Genomic DNA, 9,580 nt, shown 5'->3' on the forward strand with positions numbered 1-9,580 from the left:
AAGAGAGAGGAGAGGAGAGATGGAGTGAGGGGCAAGAAAAACAAAAGAGGGTTTATGAATTTTAGGGGCTCATTTAATGATGGGGGAGTCCTATTTATAGGCTCCCTAATCCCTTGATGGGCTAGGCTTAGGGGATTTGAGTTGGGCTTAGGAAATAAATGATTTGGGCTAGCTTAGGATTTAAATTAAACTCTTTTGATTGGGCTCGTTTAATAAAACGAATTGGACTTTTTATTTAAAACCCGAAGCTTTAAAAATCATTTGCAACTCATTTAATTTACCGACTCGAGAATTAAATTCGTTTCGTAATTAATTAAAATAATAAATATTCTATTTAATTAAAATACATTAAATAAAATGCATTTAAATATTATTTAAATGTTAATAAATCGTAAAATTCTTTATAAATATAATAAAATATACTTATAAATATTATAAAAATACGAGGTATTACAGTCTACCCTCCTTAAAAGAAGTTTCGTCCCGAAACTTGGGTTTGGAAATCAAAATTCAACTCAAAACTTTAGATTTTCAATACGTTCATTTACAAAAAATTTAAGTTGATGTACTCTTTACATGATTAAACAGGACAATAATAAGTGCAAATTCAATAGAAAGCACTAAATTGAGCATAAAATAGGGGAAAACAAGGTAAAAAGCGCGAAATTCTACCGCACTCTACCCCCCTTAAAAGACACGAGTTACGACCCCGTAACTCAACTAACCTCTGGAAAAAGCTCGGGATATATCTTTCTCATTTCGTCCTCCGCTTCCCAAGTGGCTTCCTCAGATTCTTGATTAGACCACAATACTTTGACAATTTTCACATCTTTAGTACGCGTACTACGCACTTTGCTATCAAGGATTTTGACAGGTCTTTCCTCAAAGGTTAGACTTTGGTCTAATTCTATGGTCTCCGGTTGCAACACATGCGATTTATCCGAGATATATTTCCTTAACTGAGATATGTGGAACACATTATGCACTCTATGCAAGTCCATAAGCAAGGCTAGTCTATAGGCTACCTTTCCGATTCTTTCTAAGATCTCATATGACCTATGTACTTAGGGCTTAACTTCCCTTTCATTCCAAATCTCATGACACCTTTCATTGGTGACACTTTGAGCAACACTTTATCACCTATGTTGAACTCTTCATCCCTACGTTTCAAATCTGCATAACTCTTTTGGCGATCCTGCGCCGCTTGAATCTTTGATTGGATTGTTCGGATTTGGTTCATGGTGTCCTCTATCATTTGAGGTCCCAACACTACAGTTTCACTAATATCGTTCCAGCAAAGTGGACTTCTACACTTTCGTCCATACAGAGCCTCAAATGGTGTCATTCCAATGCTAGCATGATAGCTATTGTTATATGAAAACTCAATCAAATCTAGGCTATCTTCCTAACTTCCTTGGAAATCAATAACGCATGCCCGAAGCATGTCCTCCAGGGTTTGGATAGTCCTTTCAGTTTGTCCATCCGTGGCTGTATGGAAGGCTGTACTCATTTTCAATGTCGTACCAAAGCTCTTATGCACACTTTTCCAGAAATTCGAAAGAAACCTTGAATCCCTATCTGATACGATATCCTTAGGAACTCCATGTAACCTCACAACATTCTTAATGTAGGCTTTAGCAAGTTGTTCCATTTTCCAGGTTTCCTTCATTGGTATAAACACTGCTGACTTAGTCAACCTCTCTACCACCACCCAAATTGTATCATTCCCAGTCTTTGACTTAGGTAAACAAGTGACGAAGTCCATAGAAATACAGTCCCATTTCCAACTTGGAATCTCTAAAGGTTGGACCTTCCCTTGAGGTCTCCTATGCTCAATCTTAACCTTCTGACAAGTCAGACATCTAACCACAAATTCAGCAACTTCGTTCTTCATCCTTGGCCACCAATAGACCTTTTTCAAGTCCTTATACAACTTGTCACCCCTTGGGTGCACAGAATATGGCGTATTATGCCCTTCTTTCATCAATTTCTCCTTCCATTCTCCACACTTTTGAGGCACGCACCACCTGCCTTTGTACCTCAAACTTCCATCATCATGGATTCGGGAATCTAACTCCTTACCCTGCGAAATCTTTTCCTTGATTCTCTCCAACTTTACATCACCTGCCTGATTCTCCCTAATCTTATCAAATATCGACGGTTGGATGGTTAAGGCATTCATTATTCCCACAAGGCTTTCACCACTTACTATTTCAAGGTTCAAACGATGCATGTCCTTACACAGCTCGTTAGCAACGACTAACACATTAACACTATGACTTGATTTCCTACTCAAGGCATCCGCAACTACATTGGCTTTTCCCTCATGGTACTGGATATCCAAATCATAGTCCTTGATTAACTCCAACCACCTTCGTTGGCGAATATTCAAATCCTTCTGTGTGAAGATGTACTTCAAACTTTTGTGGTCCGTAAATATCCTACACTTCACACCGTACAGATAGTGTCTCCATATCTTCAATCCAAACACTATAGCAGCCAGCTCTAAATCATGGGTAGGGTAATTGGATTCATATGGCTTCAATTGCCTTGACGCATACGCAATAACCTTCCCGTTCTGCATCAATACACACCCTAAACCATTCTTAGAGGCATCACTATACACAGCGTATGCACCACTCTCATCTGGTAAGGTTAATACTGGCGCGGTTGTCAATCGCGTCTTTAAGGCTTGGAATGCTTCCTCACACTGGTCACTCCATTCAAACATGGTTTCCTTCTTCATCAAGGTAGTCATGGGCTTGGCTATCCTAGAGAAGTCTTGCACAAAGAGCCAATAGTAGCCAGCTAATCCCAGAAAACTACGAATGTCAGTCACACTCTTGGGTGTAGGCCATTCACTAACAGCTTTGATCTTAGCAGGGTCAACTGCTACTCCTTCTTTTGACACAAAATGTCCCAAAAATGCAATTCTTTCCAACCAAAACTCACACTTTGAGAACTTGGCATACAACTGGTTATCTCTCAAGGTACTCAACACCGATCTCAAGTGTTCCGCGTGATCCTCTTCACTCTTCGAATACATTAGGATGTCATCTATGAAAACCACTACAAACTTGTCCAAATAGGCATGGAATACACGGTTCATTAAGTCCATAAATATTGTAGGGGCATTGGTTAACCCAAAAGGCATAACAGTGAACTCATAATGTCCGTATCTAGTCCTGAATGCGGTCTTTGGTATGTTATGGTCAGCGATTCTCAATTGATGATAACCCGAACGCAAATCGATCTTTGAAAAGATTCCTGCTCCTTTTAGTTGGTCAAATAGATCTTCTATCCTAGGTAATGGATACTTGTTCTTGATTGTGACCTTATTGAGCTCCCTGTAGTCTATACAGAGCCTCATACTTCCATCCTTTTTCTTCACAAACAGAACTGGTGCTCCCCAAGGCGATGCACTTGGCCTAATATAACCTTTCTCCAATAGATCCTCTAGTTGGCCTTTTAAATCATTCATTTCTGCTGGAGCCATTCGATAAGGTGCTTTTAAAATAGGGGCGGTTCCAGGCACTAGATCTATGGTAAAGTCAATAGGTCGATTGGGAGGCATCCTCGGGATCTCTTCTAGAAATACATCAAGGAATTCATTGACTACTGCAATATCCTCAGGCTGATCCTTGAACACATGTTCTAGGTTTCTTACATTACATAAGAAGGTTGGGTTCCCTTTACTGACTAGCTTCACGAGTTCCATTGCCATGATGATTCCTATGTTCTTAGGCTTACCAAAATGACGATATGACACTACTTTGCCTAGGCTAGACCTCAAGTGAACCTTCTGCTTCTCACAATCTATTTTAGCTTTGAACTTGGGCAACCAATCCATTCCTAGAATCACATCTAGCTCTCCTAACTCAAATTCGATTAGGTTAGATAAGAACACGATCTTGGCTATGGTCAAAGGCACATCTCTATGAATTTTGGTACACTTCACTATACTACCAGTAGGTATGACTATAGGTACCTCAATTGGTTCAGGCTCTTTCAACCCTAGTTTCCCCAAAGCATCTACTGATATAAAAGAATAAGTCGCACCAGAATCTAATAGAACTTTAACTAAAACGGAATTAATAGAAGAAGTACCCGCTATGACGTCAGAGGAAGTCTCCGCTTCTTGCCTAGATATCACATTCAACTTTCCTTGGGCAACTCCTTTGTTATTGCCACCTCCATTGGTGTTCCCATTGTTGTTTCGGTTCCCATTCTGTTGTTGGTTTCCTCCAGGCTTCCCATGGTTCTGGTGATTGCCATTGCTATTGCCATTGTTACCACCTTGGTGGTTCCTTTGGTTTCCACCTCCATTTCCACCATTCCGGTTCTGATTGTTCTGGTTATTGCCTTGGTGGTTACCTTGGTTAGGCTTTCCATTCTTAGAATAGCATTCATACTCCCTATGGCCTAACTTTTGACAGAATCTACAGGTCACCAAATTTCCATCACAATCCTTTCCAGGGTGATTCATGTTACAGCGCTTACATTCGTAGGTCCGTACTCCATTCCTTCCAGACACTAGTAGAGAAAATGTCATTTGCAACTCCCTTTTTGCAACTCACATATTATGTGAATGCTACGAAAAGCCATTGGTCAACGCGGGTCAAGGATTTAATGATTTTATTGCACCGTTTTAGGACGGTAAGCGCTGCAAGTTTTGGAAAAAAAAAATTGAAAAACTAATCGCAGCGCATCAAGTGAGTACACGCTAAGAAAAAGGCGTGTAATTGCAACTTTGTCCTTATGTACGCGCTGCGTGACTTTTCTAGACCCAAAATCACTGTTAACTCTCCTCTCCCTAGAACTCTCCGTCCATTTCAAACCCTAGAATTCTATCTCTTTGTTTCGTCCAAATCGTTCAATCGTCCAAATCTCTCCGTCCAAATCGTTCAACCGTTGAAAGAGCTTCGATCTGGTTCCTTCCAACTCCCCTCGTGCGAAAGGTTAATATTTCTATCTCTAAATCTCACCATTTTTTGCTTTTCTTTCTCATTTTTTGGATATGTTAGTCGATTATTTTGAAATATGTAATGGATTCATCTCTTTCGATTTCGTGTTAAAGTTTCAACCCCGATCTACAGAGAGATAAAAGATGGCAGATGAGAGAGAGGACGCCGACATCGTACTGTGCTTGAAGTTCTACATTCATTTCGATCGTCAATTGTGGTAGGGTTTCAATTCTTAAACTCTTTGTTTTCTTCGATTTAAATGATTTATGATGTTTGGCTGATTTGATTTCTTAATATTTGGGGATTTATTGTTCTTTTTAGTTGTTAATTTGATGTAAATTTGTGGGGTTCTGTTAATTGAGAGACTGGATCTGGTAATAATCTGAACCAATTTGACTCTAAATCAACAAATTCGAATCATAACTTATATAAGCAATGTTTGTTAGACCTTTACTAAACATTGGTAGAAAGTCTCAACATTGTTAGAAGAATTTATCTCTTATATTTACCCTACCTCCTAGACCTGATGCTCGGATGTGTTCTTGCAGCAAGTAACCTGCGATTGCCAAACATACTCCTGCGCCAATCCAACCACCACGAGCGTAGTAGGTAACCAAACTCGGAGCCACCACTATGATGATGATGATGATGATGATGAAACCTGGTAGATCGAGCCAATCTGCAGAAATAAAGCAAGTATTAGGTATGATCGAGCTATGATCATCAAATATATCCATCCAAATAAGCAAAGTAGAAGTCGTAATTTATGCTTCAATGTTAGTAAGTGCATATGGCTTACAATTTAACTAAATAATAAACAGGACATTTCTTTGCTTGTAATTGCAGCACTGCCAAAAAGAGTTGAATTTAAGCTAGGTAGTAAAATTTAGAGTAAGTCACTCTTTTTGTAAATGTCAGATTGAGACATGATCATTGATTAGTCAACTGGGTGGTAGAAATTAAAAAACAAAAATTGAACTCCAGATTGTTGTGTACTTGACACTTTTCAGTTCAAAATATGTCTAGAAAACTTTCTAGAGTAATCCGATTGAAATAATACGGAATCAGATAGTTCATTATGCATTCATTAAGTGTCTTGGAGATTAATTTGAGTCAACCATGAGTCTAGGAGGTAGGGTAAATATAAGAGATGAATTCTTCTAACAATGTTGAGACTTTCTACCAGTGTTTAGTAAAGGTCTGACAAACATTGCTTGTATAAGTTATGATTCGAATTTGTTGATTTGGAGTCAAATTGGTTCAGATTATTTGGAATTCACAATATGTTTATTTGTTTGATTTTCCTGTATTTGAATCCCAGTGCATTAGGAATAACGGTGGGAGTAATTCCATGGACTACCCTTTTCTTGTTCACAAGAAAATTGTTTGCAAAATACACATTTGAGTTTTGCAACAGAATAGTGTCAACAACTGATAGATTCTTATTTTTATGAAATGATACCTAAATCTTCATTTCATTTCATTAGTTTTTGATTAAGAGAACAATGTTCTTCTACAGTTTCCAAATAAGGAAATAAATTTACTTTATAATGTAACAAGTAAGAAATTGTATAATTAAAGTTTGATAGCGATGGAAATTTGTCATGATTCTAGCATTTTGTATATGTTTATGATTTAACTTGCTGTCAAATAATTGAGTGCAATGAGTCTCAAATTGTTCAAAAACTTTACCCAAATCTGTAAGAGAAATATTCCGTCTGTCCGGAATTGATAGAATCTTGTGAAGTTTTCCTACAGCTCTTTTACCAAGACATTGTTTCATGGGCATCAAGGAACATGGGTGGAGCCTGGTGTGATTCACTGTTCTAAATATCATTTTGTCCTGCTTTTATCAATCTGACATTTACAAAAAGCTAGGCATCAAGGAATTTTGTGAATTAGATTCCTTTTACCTTTGTGAAGATATTGATCTACCACTATGATAAATGGTTTGTGCATATCAAACGATCAGACTAAATGTATAACCAAAAGTCTCCTCTTTCAGTATTTACTAGTATTTCTTATATTGCCAATCTTTATGGTCGTTCGTTTATGTTTTGACAAGTGTTCATGACAGTTCCTTTGATTTTATGGACTCTAACTTGTGTTGTGACACCAAATGGATGAGCGGTTTTGACATGGCACCTCCTGCTTCTGCAATGTTAACTTCAGCTGCAGGTACATTTTCTGCCCCGGCTCATGATATCTTTTAGCTATCTCTTTTAATGTTTTTCCTCCTCGTCTCTTTATTTCCCCTTCTCCCCCACGCCTCCCTGTTCTTTTCTTGTCCCCAAAGGTTGGTCTTCCTGTACCACATTATATTTTGTTAATCAAGTACCCGGTCTCAATTCAGCAAATCATGTGTTATTTATACTAGAGTTTTCTGGGAGTCAGAGACATTATACTGGGAGTCAGAGAGTTGTGATGTAAACAGTTAAATACTAAATACTAAATAAGACATTATACTAAATAGTTAAATAGTTGTCATGTAAACAGTTAAATACTAAATAAGACATTATACTGGGAGTTAGAGAGTTGTGATGTGAACTGCCTACAGGCTACAGCTACAAGATCTTAAATTCACCTTTTTGAAGAATCTGAAGATAGCAATTATGCCTGCATTGCTTTATGGAGATTTTATGCATGAGCTTAAATTGGACTGCGATAACAGTTTCTGAATCTTTTTGTCATTTAGGGGGGGTTGGGTTGGGTTGGGATGTTGGGGGAGGGGAGAGGGTTAGGGAGAAGAAGTACAAAGCAACTAATCTTCGGAGAGTCAGATGTATCTGTACTGCATGTGCACCTGGTACCAAGGCTGACCTATTATTAGATTGTAATAAGAGTGTGCTGCTGCAAAGTTTCTGGTTTGAGCTGTCTTTCCCTCTTCCCTACCTTTGATTAGAGTGATTACTTAACTTGTCATTTGAACACCTCAATTTATATTGACTTGGTATATTTCAGAAGTTAGGTCATGGCGTCATTTTATCATTTGATTAGGTGTGAAATAAATATTTTTGGTCTATACATAGGTTAATTTCTATATGTGAAGGGATTCCATTTTCTGAATGCACAAGCTACACCTATACATGCACTCTAGTCAAAATCTGTGCCTCTCTTGTACATATTAATAACAAGCTACTCCTCTTCTTTTGTGCCTTGTGAACTTTGGATTTTATTTCACTCAAACCATCTTGTCAAATTTAGATGTAAACTTCTTGTAGCAACCAAATCGAGTTTGACATATAATACTTGACATTATTAGAGTGTTAGCGATTCTTGTAATTCTTATTCTTCACATTAAGTGCCCTATATTTAATTGCAATCTGTCATGGTTCTCATAGATTTTAATATGAATTTCCATTACCTTATAGAACGTATCCAAAACCTTCCTAGGCTGCTTGAGGACATAGTCCAGACATCCATAAATACTGGTCCTCGTGGAGCCTTAAGACTAGCTCAAGGAGTACAAGCAGTTGCTGGGGTTGGTAGTGAGTGGCTAACTGATGTATCAAAGGTAATATATGCTGATACTTATAATTTATTACTCGTTATCTGAAAATAGAATACACTTGTTCAATAAGGATGGTTCTTACCATTTATCCAGGAAACTAATGTCTTCTTACTTTAATGTAGTGGACAAATACATCAGCTGGTTTACCTCCAGAATTACAGTTGGGATTGCTTTCTCCCTTGTACCCAAGGAAATTGGTTGAACGCCTAGGGGCAACTCTGCATTACCACATTCAAAGGCTAAATTTTTGGTATAGTTCCAAATCAAAGAGAAATATGATTTTAGAGTTTTAGACGGAATCAAACAGGTTCATTCTCTTGGATTGTTGATATGCTCATTTGGGAATCTTACAGGTGATTTTCGTGTGCAGATTGTTATTGAATATTCAGAAGAATGGAGTTCACGGATGCTTATAAGCAGACTGGGCCCTGCTGTTTTCCTCCCAATGCTTGCTACATTGCTGCAGTTGATTATCGTCTGGTGATTCGAGACACTCGGTCATTTAAGGTGCTATAGTTGTCAATTTGCTATTTTTTTGCTTTCTACTTATTATCTCTAGACTTATGTACTGGAATGTTAGTTTCTCGTTCCCGCAGACTGTTTCTTTGGCTCTATTCTGAGTTCTGATCACTTTGTACTTCTTCATTAAAGGTTAAACAAATTGTAAGGATACTTAGAATTAGAACTGTACTTCTTTAACCTTTTATGGTGTTTCTTGTTTGGATTCTTGGTTCCTACCTTTTGGTAATAAATTTTGCTAATTTACCAAAAAAAAAACAATGCATTATTACTGTAGTGATTTTTTTTTTTTGTAAAATAAATGTACTATTTGCAGCACGCACTGTCAAGCGAATGCTGCGAATAGTTTCAAAAATGTGGCTTTGAATTCTCTTTTTACAGCGCCTAACGTACTGCAAAAGGCTGCAAAAATAGACTTTTTGCAGCGCGTGTAAAACCCCATGCGCTGCAATTAATGACTTTTTGCAGCGTTTGTGTTCGCTGCAAATAAAAGTGCACTATTTGCAGCCATCACAATTGCAGCGCTCAAAAACGCTGCAAAAAGCCCCTTTTATGCGCGCTGCAAATGATATTTTTTCTACTAGTG

General features: G+C 37.8%; 1 protein-coding gene across 14 annotated transcripts; it reads left to right on the top strand.

The window, feature by feature from the left end:
* Window positions 1–4,726: 4,726 nt before the first annotated feature.
* Window positions 4,727–9,199, top strand: LOC110786278 (uncharacterized aarF domain-containing protein kinase At5g05200, chloroplastic-like). Of its 14 annotated transcripts, none has more exons than XR_008930975.1 (7): window positions 4,744–4,958; window positions 5,078–5,181; window positions 5,513–5,667; window positions 7,030–7,142; window positions 8,358–8,478; window positions 8,598–8,725; window positions 8,846–9,199. XR_008930975.1 is itself a non-coding variant. In XM_021990827.2 (7 exons), the coding sequence occupies exons 4-7, from the start codon at window positions 7,055–7,057 to the stop codon at window positions 8,830–8,832; spliced, it is 363 nt and encodes a 120-aa protein (XP_021846519.2). In that variant the 5' UTR covers window positions 4,755–4,958; window positions 5,078–5,181; window positions 5,513–5,667; window positions 7,030–7,054; the 3' UTR covers window positions 8,833–9,199. The 14 variants fall into 14 exon arrangements, 8 of the variants coding, with proteins under 8 accessions (XP_056696711.1, XP_021846512.2, XP_056696713.1 ...); XR_002532835.2 differs by having other exon boundaries at window positions 4,746–4,958; window positions 7,042–7,142; XM_021990827.2 differs by having other exon boundaries at window positions 4,755–4,958; window positions 8,336–8,478; window positions 8,829–9,199.
* The last annotated feature ends 381 nt before the right edge of the window (window positions 9,200–9,580 follow it).

Source organism: Spinacia oleracea, chromosome 3 (genome assembly GCF_020520425.1).
Source record: "Spinacia oleracea cultivar Varoflay chromosome 3, BTI_SOV_V1, whole genome shotgun sequence".
NCBI lineage: Eukaryota > Viridiplantae > Streptophyta > Magnoliopsida > Caryophyllales > Amaranthaceae > Spinacia > Spinacia oleracea.